The 14,476-nt window shown below is 40.0% G+C and overlaps 2 protein-coding genes across 7 annotated transcripts in view; both read right to left on the reverse strand.

Annotated features, from left to right (window-relative positions):
• LOC101989151 (zinc finger protein 26) overlaps positions 1-4,591 on the reverse strand; it is a 76,553-nt gene extending 71,962 nt beyond the window's left edge. For 4 of the 5 annotated variants that reach the window (XR_003376951.1, XM_026779323.1, XM_026779325.1 and 1 more), the window contains exon 1: positions 4,232-4,591. Coding sequence is in view for 3 of the 5 variants with exons in the window: in XM_026779323.1 (XP_026635124.1) it covers positions 4,232-4,348 (117 nt within the window). In the remaining 2 variants the exon portion in view is untranslated. The remainder of the gene's footprint in view (positions 1-4,231) is intronic. The other variant, XM_026779326.1, reaches the window with a different exon arrangement.
• Positions 4,592-6,316: 1,725 nt separating this feature from the next.
• Positions 6,317-14,476, reverse strand: part of LOC101989438 (zinc finger protein 426) — a 31,254-nt gene continuing 23,094 nt past the window's right edge. For both annotated transcript variants that reach the window (XM_026779332.1, XM_005346853.3), the window contains exons 7-9: positions 13,141-13,224; positions 11,903-11,976; positions 6,317-11,482 (exon numbers count right to left, since the gene is read on the reverse strand). In XM_026779332.1, coding sequence (XP_026635133.1) covers positions 10,070-11,482; positions 11,903-11,976; positions 13,141-13,224 — 1,571 coding nt within the window. In that variant the 3' untranslated portion in view covers positions 6,317-10,069. The remainder of the gene's footprint in view (positions 11,483-11,902; positions 11,977-13,140; positions 13,225-14,476) is intronic.

Consider the following 14,476-nt stretch of genomic DNA (forward strand, 5'->3'; position numbering starts at 1 on the left):
CAGTGTGTGTGTAACTAACAGTGTGCCGGGGCCAGTGTGTGTGTGTGTAACTAACAGTGTGCCAGGGCCAGTGAAATGGTTCAGTGAAAAGCTGAGTTCTAACCCTGTAACCCAGAGGCTTTTAACAGTCAATTTCCATAAATGCTGTGGGACTTCTATATGAGCACAAGCACCCCTACACACACAAACACACACACACACAAATAAAATAAATGCAAAAGCCAAGCGTGCCAAATGAAATCCTGAAAGGTGCTACCAATGTCATACCTGACCTAGGAAAGTGTATGCAGTTAAGATGCTGTCTGAATGGACTACCTATGTGTGACGACAAAGTTGCTGCGGTGCCTCAAAGGCGTCCGTGAAGGTTTACTGTGCTCACACTGGAAGAGTGAGGCACACTAACGCTAACAAACTCTTGAAATAGACAGAGGGGCTGGTGGGATGGTTCAGTGAGTATAGGGCTTGCCACGCCATCCCCAGAACACACATCAAGGGGAAGGACAGGGAGAAAACCAACTTTACACAGCTGTCCTCTGACCTCACACACCCATGTCACAAACAAAAATAATTAAATAAAAAGAAATAGTCACTAAAAGGAAAACATCAGCTAATATATAAGCAAAAAATGTTTACAAGTTGTTGACTGGATAAAATTAGAGCAATATTTAATATTGTATATGGGGGCTTTGATTATAGAACCATAACTGAGGCTGCAGTAATCCACTGCAAGGTACTATCTATGTATCTCTCTGACCTATGGAAATAAATTATATGAATTTTAAAGTAGATCACAATATAAAAACTGTTTTATTACTTTACTTACATATGATAAAATTTATCACATATTCACTTTATATTGTTCACATTAAAACACAGACATATAGGATTATATAAATCTCAGTAGTCATGAGGCAGGAACAAGAGGAAACATGGATTACATAGTGAGCTCAGGGCCATCTAGGGCTACACAGCAGGAATCTATCTCAACAATCGTAAATGAAACTGTAAAGACTGATGTAGTCACATAATCTACTAAATTACATTGTTATTTAAGCTCTTCAATGGAACTCACTTTGAAATCATTAACTCAAGGTGGACATACCTGTACTTACAATGCTCATGAGCCTGAGGCAGGAGGAAGGAGGATAAGGCCGGCGTACACAACACAGCAAGATCAAATAAGAAAAATTAAAAAAAAAAAAACAGCTAAAACTTGATGTTTAAAAACCCCTTTATTTTACTCAGTTGAGTTCCTAGCCAGCAAAAATGTTGCTTGGGAAAGGAGATAGGAGGGAACTGGAAGGAAGGGGCAGAGAAAGAATGATTCACCAGAACAAGACTGCAAAGCAAACGTTAAATGACACCAGAAACAATAGAGATTCAACACAGACTCTCACTATGTAATGCCTCCAACTTGTAACTTCCTGCCTCAGTTTCCCCGGTCCTAGTAGTGCAGATCTATAACACTCCATGGTTTTGTTTGTTTGCCTCAGGTCCCCAAGCACTGGAAGTACAGGCCACCAGGGCAAACGCAGCTTCTCAGAGTACAGCCAAGTGCTCTTCACTTGAAATGGCCAAGGGACTTCCCTTGTCAAAACAAATGTCTTGTACTTAAACTAAAATTCTGTTTCTTATTTTCCCAGAAGAAGTTTTAAATGAAGTTTAAGACAGATTGATTCAGAAACTGCTATATAGGTAAAAGACCTGGGAAAAGGGGAAAAAAATTAATATATGTTAAAATAAAATGTACATGTCTTCTGACCTGAGTGACAATACACCTCCATAAAAACAGGAAAGGGGGAATAAGAAGGCTGGCAAGCTGGCTAAAGGCACTTGCAGCATATTCCTGTCTACCTGAACTGAGTCACCAGAACCCACATAAGAGGAAAGAATCAACTCCACAAAGTTGTCCTCTGACCACAACCATGTCACCATCACTGAGGTATTAGCATGCACACATACTAATAAAACAATACGTTTCTAAAATTAAAAGGGCAGGGACATGTATTTACTGCACTTAACTAATGGATGTTAAAAAAATTAAGTGGGGTGAGAGCTGGGGCACAAGACATTCCTCTTGTTAAACTATAAGGAAAAACATCTGTAAAACCAAGTGTTGGGGCTGTGGCTTGGTGCAGAGTGCTTGCCTAGCAAACCCAAGTTCCTGGCTCCAACTGCCAGCACTGCCAACAAGCCAAGTGCTGTGATGGTCAGTGTCTGTAGCAAGCACCAAAGTTAGGACCACAAGAAATGGATGCCTCCCTAATAAAATACAATCCAAGTATGGAGCATCTACAAATTATCTTCCCATATCTTTTGAAATCTTGGAGTTGGCAATGGAAAGCTGTAGTACCCGAACTTACCGGAAGCAAGATGTGACTATTAACCCAGCGCCTGGGAGATGGTGAGTGGTAGGAGTATAAATTCAAAGCCAACCAAAGCCAATAATGAGCTTAAGACTTAGCCTGAACTCCATGCTTCAAAGAGAAAAGCAGAATGCTGTGTCTAGCTGCTCACCATGCACGGCAGCTTGCCTACTGCTGCAGACAGCCAATTACTTGGAAATCATTATGGCTTATAAACAAGTATAATATAGACATCTTTTGGTTTTATTTTTTGACACAAGGTCTTGGTATGTAGCTCAGCGGGACCTCAAACTTGCAGTGACACTCTTTCTTGCCTCTACCTTTCAATTGTTGGGACTGCAGGTGTCTGCCACCAAGTCCAGCACAACATAGAATCATGAAGAGATCATACACCTCCAAACACCCAGAAGCTTCTTCTTCTCGTTGTTGTTTAAACAATGTGGAGAATTTCGAATGTTTATAGATCATATATCACATGGCACCATTGCTGATTTTCAGTTATTTTTTGCGGTGCTGGAAACTGAGCCTAAGGCTACACATGCTAGGCAAGTGTTCTACCACTGAGCTATATTCCCAACCGGTTTTTAACTTTCTTCTTTTCTTTTTTAGAGACAAGATCTTATGTGATTCGGGTTGGCTTACAACTTACAATATGACCAAGGATGACCGTGAACTCCTAATCCTCCTTCTTCTATGGATTAAGTGTGGAATTACAGGAGAGTGGGCTACTACACACAGTTTATGTGGTATTAGAGAGTCAACCTAGGGATTTGTACATAATGAGCAAAACTCTATCAACTGAGCTGCATACCCAACTGTTCTTTAGCTTTTCTTGATCAAAATCTAGTAATTTTGTTGTGTTTTTCAAGACAGGGTTTCTCTGGGTAGCCCTAGCTGTTCTAGAGCTCACAGAGATCCTCTGCCTCCCACGAGCTGGGATTAAAGGTGTGTGCCACCACCACCCTGCCACATCCCCCTTTATTTTCAGTTTACGTCTTAGCAAACAAATCATCATACAATCTATCTATCTATTAGAAGAATGTGCAAACAAACTTCTGCAAAGAGGTGGATACACCACAACATATCTGGATCATCAAACATGCAAGTACATTTAAGATTTTTCTTTAAAAGAGAAATTGGGGGGGGGGGGGAGACGTGTTGTAAGAAATAAAACACTAATTTATCAATCTTAACAGTTAATTCTACAACTTTTCATAAAGCTTTCCACACTTCTTCTGTGAGGTCCACATTTTTAAGCAGTTTGGTGCTGAACAGGCCTAAGAACCAAGAAAAAAAAATGTGTAGCATGCGCAAGGCCCTGGATCTGATCACCAGCGCAAAGGTGTAAAAGGGATGGAGAAACAAACACAGTTCTAGAACTTTAGATGAACAGAATAGCTCACTATTGTTGCTTGTTGGATTTTTGCTTGTTTTTTAAAACAATGTTTCACTATGTAGCACAGGTTAGACTGAAACTCTCTATATACAACAGGATAGCCTGGAATTCTTAGAACCCCTCTTGCATCCTTAGACTTAAGACATGCACAGACATCGGGCTGGGTTTTCTTAAGTGGACTTGAGGTCTACCAACGTTTAAACTCACAAAATAAAGAATGTATTCTAAATAACTAAAAAGTATGTCTTTCTATCTGAAGCTAATGGGCAAAATAAAACACACATACACACACACACACACACACACACACGAGAGAGAGAGAGAGAGAGAGAGAGAGAGAGAGAGAGAGAGAGAGAGAGAGAGACCAACAATAGGAGTCAAGTTCTCACCCGAGACATTCGTTTCTAAATTTTTTTTTTTTTAAAGGAATAAGGCCTTTTCCAAAAGGCGTCTTTCACTAAGTGCTCACCAAAGGCGCTGAAATCACAACGTTTATGACGCTGGTCACTCCAACTACTCCAGCGAAAATTCGTGCCCTTCTGAGAAAACAAACAAAAACAAAACAGCCAGCTTTTTTTTTTCCCATAAAAGTTGCTCTGGCGGCTTTTGAAGAGCGGGCGCTGCGGACACAGCCAGGACGCGCCCTCTGCGGTCTTTCCCACCCCGGGGACTGACAGCCTGAGAGGCCTCAGACTTGGCCACTTCCGGAGGCGCCGAGGCGCGTAGAGCAGAGCTCAGCACCCTGACCTTTGTCCTCCCCATCAACCTGCAGGGAGTCCCTGTCCTGCGGAACTCACAAAGGCCATAGCTCTCCAGGGAACTACTCAGGGCAGAGAGCCACCGGAAGAGACGATCGCGGTATTACGTCACTTCCGCTCGCGCATCATTTGATGCAAAGGCTGAGCTCGGATCCTACTTTGTTGTACGATTTCTGGTTTCTTTGCAGCTAGGGCGGAGGTGCTGTAGTGGCTTCACAGCGGGAACTGGAGGCCAGTGGTGGCCTCGTGGACAATACAGAATTAGAACCTAGGATGTGGACCGGAGCGGAAGTCATCGGTGGCACCCTGGCCCTGTAATGTAAGCGCTTCCACCACAGGCATTCCTGTGCAGACCCCGCCCAAAGAAAGCTCATCAGAAACTTTCTGCCTGCTTCCCTCGCGTTAAAGCCCTTGCTTTCCAGAGCTCATTTGAGTAGGAACAGAAGACAGTTGTCGCTTCTGCCATTATCTGCACCTCTCAATGTGTTGAAATTGCTTTTAGTAGGTTGCAACCTACAGATCGACCCTACGTCACCCCATTCCACCAGGCTCGGGAACCCCTGGGAGGAATTTGAGATGCTAGAGGTTTTTGAGTGGGAAACCTACTGGGGTTTTAGCATTCTCCTAACCCTATCTGTATCTTTCCCAGCAACTGTTTTAATTACCGGTTCTGATAAATGCCCTGGGTGCCTAAAATGAACTCAAACCTTGTCATCTCAGTGAATACCGTCATCCAAACGATTCTACACTGTGGAATACTGATGCTCCCTTGAGACACGAAGAGCCAGTTTATTTTACAACCCCACAGTTCAGTAGTTTGAGAACTGCAAAGTTAGAAGTCTACTGAGGAACCTTTAGCACTGAATTTTATTGACTTCTGTTGGTTTAAGTGAGTCATAAAAAGATTATTCCACCTTCTGATGAACTTCAAAGGATTTATGGTTGTGATCTCTCACAGGATGTAATGGGCCTTTTGTCAAGAGACCCATTTTGTGTGCACCCCCCCCCCAGTCCCCACCATGGATTTGTTCAGTCAGGGGCTTGTGTTGCCATAGAAACAATATGCCAATATGATTTCCCCACAAGAAACCACTGCATACTTAAAATTGAAGTAAAAGCTCTTTACTAAATCACACTGCCAAATGGGGCTATCGCCCAAGTAAGAGCTGGCATCAAGTACACAATTTCACTAATTTATGTACATCTTAGGGTATTTTATACACTGTCATCCTTAAATCTTTTAGGTCCCAGCCCCAGGTTTCATTTCAAACATTTAAACAGAGACTGGAGACTGCAAGTCTGGCTACCTAAGCAGGTGGGAAGACTCACACAGCAAAAATATTGCTAAAATTATTGAAGCATGCCAGTATTGTACTTTTCAGATGATGTGACCTAGGGTCCTGTCCTTCTGGCAGAATTATGCTTTTCTCAAGAACAGAACTTATAGCTGTTATCTGTTGTGACCCTGTGCTGCCCCCTGCACCTGCCTGTTAAAGGTATGTTTTTTGGAGATGGACTAAGGGCTGACTCAGACAGTCCTGGTGAACAAACATTTACACACAAGCATTGCGAATTTGCATTTATCTAGCAGGCTTGAGTAACATACTTGGGGTATTTCAGGGAGGGGGCAGCAGCACTTTCTTAGCTAAGTTCACTTTTTGCAAATCTATTACTAATAAATCCTCTATAACATCAATTCTGTTACTTTGACTTTCTTCTATGGCAGTGTAGGTCTCTGCAGCTGTGATGCTCAGGAAGAGAACGTTGGCTGTATGCAAACTCAGTTAGAAAGAAACAATATTAACAGATTTTATTTTAAAACTGAATTTAATGTTTTAGAATAGCAACTAAAAGCAAATGGAGTACATAAATTTCAAGCACTGGGTAAAATTTCAATGAAAACATCATTACAAAGAGAAGGTACATGCAACAAATACAGAAGAAAAACAAGTTGCTAAAATTCCAATTTGTTACTAATTGCATTATACATAATGATCTAAAAAGAATTGTTAATCTGGATTTTTCAAGTATTCAGAGTTTTAAACTTCAACTAAAGTATGTATAAAAGACATCTACAACTGGGATATAAGTCAGTGGTTAGCATGTGCAAAGCCCTAAGTTTGAATCTTAGCACCCCCCCCCCAAATTTTTGTAACTAAGGATACAAAAAGAAAGCTTATATATAGCCATGTAAATACCTACCAGAGTCAATGGAATAAAAACTATATCAGAAAGTTTAAATATTTCAAGACAATTCTGCCCTCCCAAATTATTTATCAGGCCCCCAACTCCACCTCTGGTTGCATTTGATTTTGTTTTTTCTATTTTAATCAGGCTTTTGTATTTTTAAAACAGTGTTTCACAAAGTAGCCTAGGCTCAAGCTACCCTTAAATCTGTGATCCTCCTGCCTTGGCTTCCAATCCCTAAGATTACAGAGTGTGTCAACACACTCTGCTTGAGACAGATACAGTCCAAAAGAATACTGGATACTTTCAAGGTTAACTCAATGTAAATACAAGAAATCACTGCAGAATGAAGATAGACTCAAAGTAAAGTTAGTTATACAACCAGGAAATATTAGGAATACAAGAAAAAATAAATTTTTGTTTCATATGTCAAAATGAAAGCATACCTATGAAAAATATACTCAAGAATATTTTAAATAATAGTGTAAATATTAGGTGTCCTATAAACATAAAAGATTCCAAACAATTTAAGAAGACAGAATACGGGTACCCAAAAGTATCAATTATTCTAGCTCAGGAGAACTCAACAAATTGGGGATCTAGAAAAGTGAGGAATACACTTCACTGTAGTATATGACACTGTTCTAATCTACAGACTTTTAGCTGTAAAGTTTGTTTTAGTGGTGCTGAGGACTGAGGGTCTTGAACACTGCTAAACAGGCACTCTACCTGTTCCATACTCCATTTCTTCTTGCACAAGGAGGACTTCTATGCAATGTTACTCAAGGATAGCTATGATAATCTTTATGTGAGTAAATAGCTTAAATTGTAGCTCAGTGGCAGAGTGCTTGCTAGTCCTGGGTTTGAGTCCCCAGCAATCACACAAAACAAAAATGATCCTTATGTCCAAGTTGGATATATCTAGGAATTTAAGGTTAATATAAAACAACTAATATATCATCACTATTAATAAATGACTGCCTTTATTTTAGAGTCCGTTTACTCATTCCAGTATTTATTAGGCATTATGAACCAAGGAAATCCTAGGTACTTTACTCTTACCAGCAAATGAGTATGGTCATCACAGAGGACATGGGAAAAGCAATTCATGAATCCAAGAGGAATTTTACTTCACAAATAAAGAAATACTATAAAATCATTATGCAAAATTCAGATATTAAAAACACCCTTCTATCTAATAAGCAAACCAGTATAATGGAGAGCATATATCATTATAATGCTACAGAAAAATATGCTTTTACTACTTTCACTAGTGTCCTGGACATCATACTCATTTCTGTAAAAAAAAAAAAAAACTAAAATAGAAAAAAAATATACCATTATTATCTACAGATATGACTACCTATCTGGTAAATCAAAAGAATCTATACGTACTGTTGACCCTCTCAAATTCTGGTTAAATATACACCGCACATGATTGTCCAGGTAGGGTCTTTAGAATTTTATTTGATAGTCGAGGGTAACAAGGCTGCAATCTTATCAGAGGAGGAAAAAAGCCTCATCTCAGGCTTTGTCATGTGTAAGTGATCGCATGCCAGGAAGAGTCTGCACCGGAGTCAAGCATGCTATTATTTTTAATGTGTGTGTATGTGCATGCTGGTGTGTTTACACATTTGCATGTGGCATGTGAAAGCCAAAAGATACTATCAGGTGTCCCCAATCACTTCCCATTTTATTTATTGAAGCAGGGTCTCTTGCTGCACTGAAGCTCATGGATTCAAGTAACCTAGTTACCTAAATCACCTGAGGATTCCATTCCCATCTTGTTTCCCAAGCATTGGAATTACAGGATCCAAATTCTGGTCCTCATGTTTGCATGGCAAGAGCTTTTCCCTCTGAAGCATTGCACTAGCTCCCATGCTCTTCTTGTATGAGGAAATAATTTGCTTTACATTATCTGTCCAGGGCTGGAGATAAAAACTAGCTTTGCATATGCTAGGCAAGGACTTTTACTACTGAGCTAAATCCACAGCCCTAAAATTTTATCCAGAAAGTGGTGAGCTAATGAGAACATACAGTAATACATAGATACACAAAAACGTCATGCGGACCCCATACTGTTCCTTTAGAGTGAATGTGCAGACCTTGGTTTCTGCGGTTCTGTGTGATGTGTGTGAAAGCTGTGGCATGTACAAGCAGAGGACAACGTGCGGCAGCTCACTCTCCCCTTTCACAAGACAGGGTCCTGGGACAGAACTCAGATCCTGATTTCATTTAAACCAGGTAAAACACATTTACCTTCTGAGCCATTTTGCCAGTGCTGGCTATGGTGTTTTATGATACTGAGGCATTGCAGTAAAACTACTTAAAACAGATACAAGTAGCTTAAAAACTGAGGGATAGGTACAGGTTATTCTGGTGAGGACTCCCTTAGGAAGGAGGAACATGAAGAAAAACTAATCAGTAATGTGTAATGGTAACAAACGGACATTACATATGTAATGCAGAACTGTTATTCTTGTAATTTGTGTGAAGCTAGAAATTGTGATAAAACTGGAAATTTATGTGACAGCTGTAATTCAAAAGGAACAACCTGATTCCTCTTGAGTACTTTTAGTAAACTGTAAAAGGAGAGACCACTGAAGCTAAGAGGGAGTTGTTAAACTCTCAGCCAACCCACATTACAGTAACTGAGAAATCTGTTAAGAGCCAGCGAGGGATGCGGCTTAGCAGCAGAGCACTTACCTAGCATCCATAAAGCCCTCAGATTATCAATCTCAACCACACTGAGAACAAAGTTACTGCCACTTCAATCAGAAACAGGTCCAAAAGGTAGGATAGAATGTACTTTCTGAATTTTATGAAGGAACACAGGAATAATATGTGTAAATAGATTGGCTAAGAATGGATGCTTACTGGAATCAGTGGGGTCAAAGTTGCCTGGATTGTGTCTTTCCACAGTCCACACTTGTCCTATATTGCCTTGGCTTGTGAATTTTCACATTAAAAAGACACTAACCCACAAAAGGATCCAATCTGTTTCATTATTTCATAGCATTTAGAAATGTTATAATCAGTAAGAGTCAAGCATCAGAATGAGGCCATCTTGTATACTGGCCTCATTTATGACCCACAAATGCTCAGATTCAGACATTCATGAAAAGGTTCCAGGGATGTAGCTCAGTGATTGAGTGCTTGCCTAGCATGGTGTGATATTCTAGGTCAATCCTCAAACTGCCCAAAAGAAGAAAAGTTTGAGGGGGCACCTAAATAATCCTATTTCATAAAATTAGGATGACGTCTAAGGCCAATGTGAGCCATTATAACCCACAAAAAGCAGCTAAGACTAACTTGATGATCTTTGGTGTCACTGTCAATATTTAAAGGTGGAAACAGATGGGCTAAATAGTAACAGTCATACCCTCACATTGATAGGGCTTCTCTTCAGTGTGAACTCTGCTATGTTTCCTTAGACGTGAGAAAACAGCAAATGCTTTCCCACACTGCTTACATATATAGGGCTTCTCTCCAGTATGGGTTCGCATGTGAATGTTAAGGGATGTGGAATATATAAATGCTTTCCCACATACATTACATACAAAGGGCTTTTCGCCACTGTGAATTTTCAGATGTTTTGTGCGATGGGAGGAAGTTATGAAGGTTTTCCCACAATGAACACATTCAAAAGGCTTCTCTCCTGTGTGAGTTCTCACATGATGAATCAGGCCAGAGGTCCTGGTAAAGGCCTTCCCACATTCCTTACATTCAAAGGGCTTCTCTCCACTATGAATTCGTACATGTGTGGCAAGGCCTGAGTACTGAGTGAAGGCTTTCCCACACTCCTTACATTCATAAGGTTTGATTCCAGTGTGTGTTCTTATATGTTCAGTAAGCTGAGTAGATCTAGAAAAGGTTTTTCCACACTCCTTACACTCGTAAGGCTTTTCCCCAGTGTGAACTCTTATGTGTTCAGTGAGGCCTGACCATCGAAGGAAGGCTTTCCCACATTCCATACATTTGTATGATTTTATTCCAGTGTGAATTCTAACATGATCATTAAGATATGACATATTTTTAAAGGCCTTTCCACACTCCTTGCATACAAAGGGCTTTTCTTCATTATGAGTTTTTACATGTGCAGAAAGTCGAGAAAAATTAGCAAAGGACTTCCCACATATCTTACATACTTTGGATTTTTCTTCAGTATGAATTGAGACATATTGAGTTAGGTGTGAGGAAACCGTGAAGGCTTTCCAACATTCCTTGCAGTCACAGAATTTTTCTCCAGTGCACATTCCCATGGGATTATTAAGGCATGCAAAATATTGAAAATCCTTTCCACATTCCTCAAATTTGTAGGGGGTTCTTGCATTGAGAATTGGAAGATGCATAGCAAAGCTTGTGGGATGAATAAAACCATTCCCATATTTATTCCAGTCAAATGGTTCTCCTCCATTCTGAGGCCTCATATCTGCCTGAAAGTATGGCTGATTAAAAAAGACTGTGTCATAGTCTGTGCATTCAAAGGGTTTCTCATTTGTGCTAGTGCTCGGGTATATGATGTTTGGCGTCAGACTGAAGATTTTTCCACACTGATTAAGCTCAGAAATGTTCTGTCCAGTAGAGGTTTCCTTGAGCAAAGAAAGAATGTCTTTCCCATACCAGTTACACTCAGAACTGTATCCTTGGCTCTGCATGCTCACCTCTGGGTTAAGGCATAATTGTTCACCCAGCACTTCTCCACATGGCTTAGAGTCACACAAGTCGCCTTCACTGTGGTTTCCTGACTGTTGAGGAAGGGCTGAATCAGCTACCTGAAGACACAAACATTTTTATGTTCATTATGAGCTTTACAGTTTCTTTTCCATGCATTTATTTCATGACATCTATTTTTTCCAAACTGAATGACAAAATTCCTTGGCCAAATCGTGATGACTGGCTAATTACATGCATTTCTTAAAAGGGTATAAACTTCCGTAAAATTGCTAAAAAAACTTCTATGTCTAATTATATATGTAGAAATACATACGAGTGGAAACAATGAGACATAATCTTTATGGTATATTTGGGGAATTTCCCAATTCATGATATCCCAAATAGTTCTCCAGAAGTATTAATTCCTCTTGGGTATAGACTATTCATCTCAAATATCTCTCATCTCAAGGAGTTTTCTACAGAGGGACCCCCACCCCTCTTTTTTGAGTATGAGGGAGAAAATCCTTTGCTGATCTCACCATTTCTACTGCACTGGAACTTGGCATCTTAAAGTAATCCGGAAGCTCTGAATCATCGGGTTGTAATTCCAATTCTGAAGTTAAACAGAAAGAGAAATATAGAAAGTTCAGAAAACAAGTGGTATGTACAAGAAATTCAAATGTGGTAAGGGTTATTTGTCCTTTTCAGATTAGGCACATTAAAAAAATAAAAATGAAGGCTGGAAAGATGGCTCAGACATTAACGGCTAAGGCGGAGAACAAAGAGATGAGGAAATGAAGTGAGACAGACATGATAGTGCATGACTGTGATCTTACGGCCTGAGAGGCAAAAGCCAGAGAATCTTAAGTTCAAGAGCAGCCTGGGCTATATTACGACACTTTCAAAATTAGTAACAGAAAACAAGGAAAAGGGAGGAGCAGGGAGGATGGCTAGTTGGTAAATCAAGAAGACAGAGTTTGAACCCTACATAACCCACTCTGAAACACCAGGAATAGTGATAGATGCTAATAATCCCAGCACTGGAGCAGCAGAGAAAGACAGATTCCCTCAGGCGCATTGCTCAGCCAGCCTCACCCAGTTAGTAAACCCTAGGTCTGTGACAGGCCTGGTCTCAAAATAAAAGGTGGAGACCACCTTGTTACCAAACTTGAAAATCTGAGTTCAAGCCTTGGAAATGAGAAAACTGACTCCAAAGTTATTCTATGACCTGCATAGGTGTGCTGGGATGTGTACACACACACACACAGACATGCAGACAGACAGATAGACACACACACTCTCTCCTACATGTGAAAGAAAGTAACTGCACAGATTTAAGGATTTTGTTATGACAAAAATTTAGCGACAGAACTGCTCAGTGGGTAAAATGGTTGCCTCACAGGCCCTGACCCCGGGCTCAATTCCCAGCACCTCCAAAACAAGAACAAAAAGCTGCAATAAAAAAAAGAAAAACAATAAAATTAAAGAAAAAGTAGAGTCAACATTTTATATATTACAAACTGATCCTACAGCAATTACAGCAACAGGAAAGTCAGAAAGGTCTGGGAAAACAGTTAATACTGAAGGAGTAAACTTAGGAAATGGAACACATAGTGTTGTAAGACCACAGCTATGCATGAATAGAGAGAAACAACAGATTATGTAAAATGGAATATATCTCAAACTCTGAGAAAAATGGCTCTAATCAAGTTGTAAGAAAACTTGATTATGGTTGATAAACAATACTGAACTCACAGATTTCTGCATGCATACTCACGTTGAGGAACTGTAATTTCCACCGTCTCGAACTCTTCTTCTTGTTTTAACCAGGGGGTCGGACTAGGAATGAAGAACTGACATCCTGTACACACAGAAACATGAGTGGAAGAGCTTCAAAAACAAGATGACAAACTTTCATATGGCTAAGGAAATCACAGTTCAAATGAAAGCAAGGTGATTCGTTCAAAATGAGCAAAAATACAAATACAGGGGAGAGTGGGATATAGTTTAGTGGTAAATGCCTGCTTTACGTGCCCAAGTCTCTAAGAGCAATTTTTAGCACCATAAAAGCAAACACAACGTTCCTATTTCTGTGTCCCAAAAAGGACCCCTGAAAGTCAAATGCAAGTTAATATACACTTTCAAGAGGAGCTGCACCTCAAGGATAGAGCATTTACTAGCATTTCACTACTCTGAGATTTCATTTCTACCCCCGCCCCCAAACAAGTCTACTAAGTGGTGTATGAAACTTGAAATCTCATAACTTGGGAGGATGAGGACAAAGAACTCCAAGTTTGAGGCCAGCCTGGACTATACACAGAAGATTTTATTGCCAAATAGGAGAAAGTCACAATGAGGGGAAAGGAAAGAGAAAGGAAAAAGGGTAAAGAAAGTGGAGAAGAAAAAGGAAAACAAAAGAGTAAGGAAAAAAAGAAAAAGACAGATGTGGTGCACACCTTTAATTCCAGAAGAAAGAAAACAAAATTAGAGTTCTCAAAAAAGAAAAAAAAAATGGCTAAAAAATATTTTTTTTTAATGTCCATTATTAGGAAGGATCTGGGAAGGAATAGTGCTGGGTAAAATAGAATCAAAAGGCGTTACATGAAAAAAAATTAAATGTTCAGCATCATTAGCATTAAAGAAATGCAAATCCAAATGACTATGAGATTTTATCTTATCCCACTCAAAAAGACAAAGATCAGCAAATAACCAGTAACAAGTGCTGAAGGGGAAGAAGAGAAAAGGGAGCCCCATCCACTGCTGGTGGGTGGCAAACTGACACAGCCACTATGGAAACCAGTGTAGAGAACTCTCGAAAAGCTAAAATAAATCTACCATATGACCCAGCTATACCACTCCCTGGCATATGTCCAAGGACTTGAAATCCTACTCCACAGACAGTTGCTCAGCCATGTTCAGTGCTGCTCTGTTCTAGGAAGTGGAATCAAGCTAAACGCCCTTTAATCAATGAAAATGTGGGCCATATAACTATGACAGACATGTTATGTTCTCAGATCGGAGGCACCCAGATGAGTACACAACCTGGAGCAACTGTAGAAACCAGGAAAGTAGGAAGGACCCTTGCTGGAGTCAGGAGAGTGGGGCAGTAACAG

Source organism: Microtus ochrogaster, chromosome 5 (assembly GCF_000317375.1).
Source record: "Microtus ochrogaster isolate Prairie Vole_2 chromosome 5, MicOch1.0, whole genome shotgun sequence".
NCBI classification, from domain to species: domain Eukaryota; kingdom Metazoa; phylum Chordata; class Mammalia; order Rodentia; family Cricetidae; genus Microtus; species Microtus ochrogaster.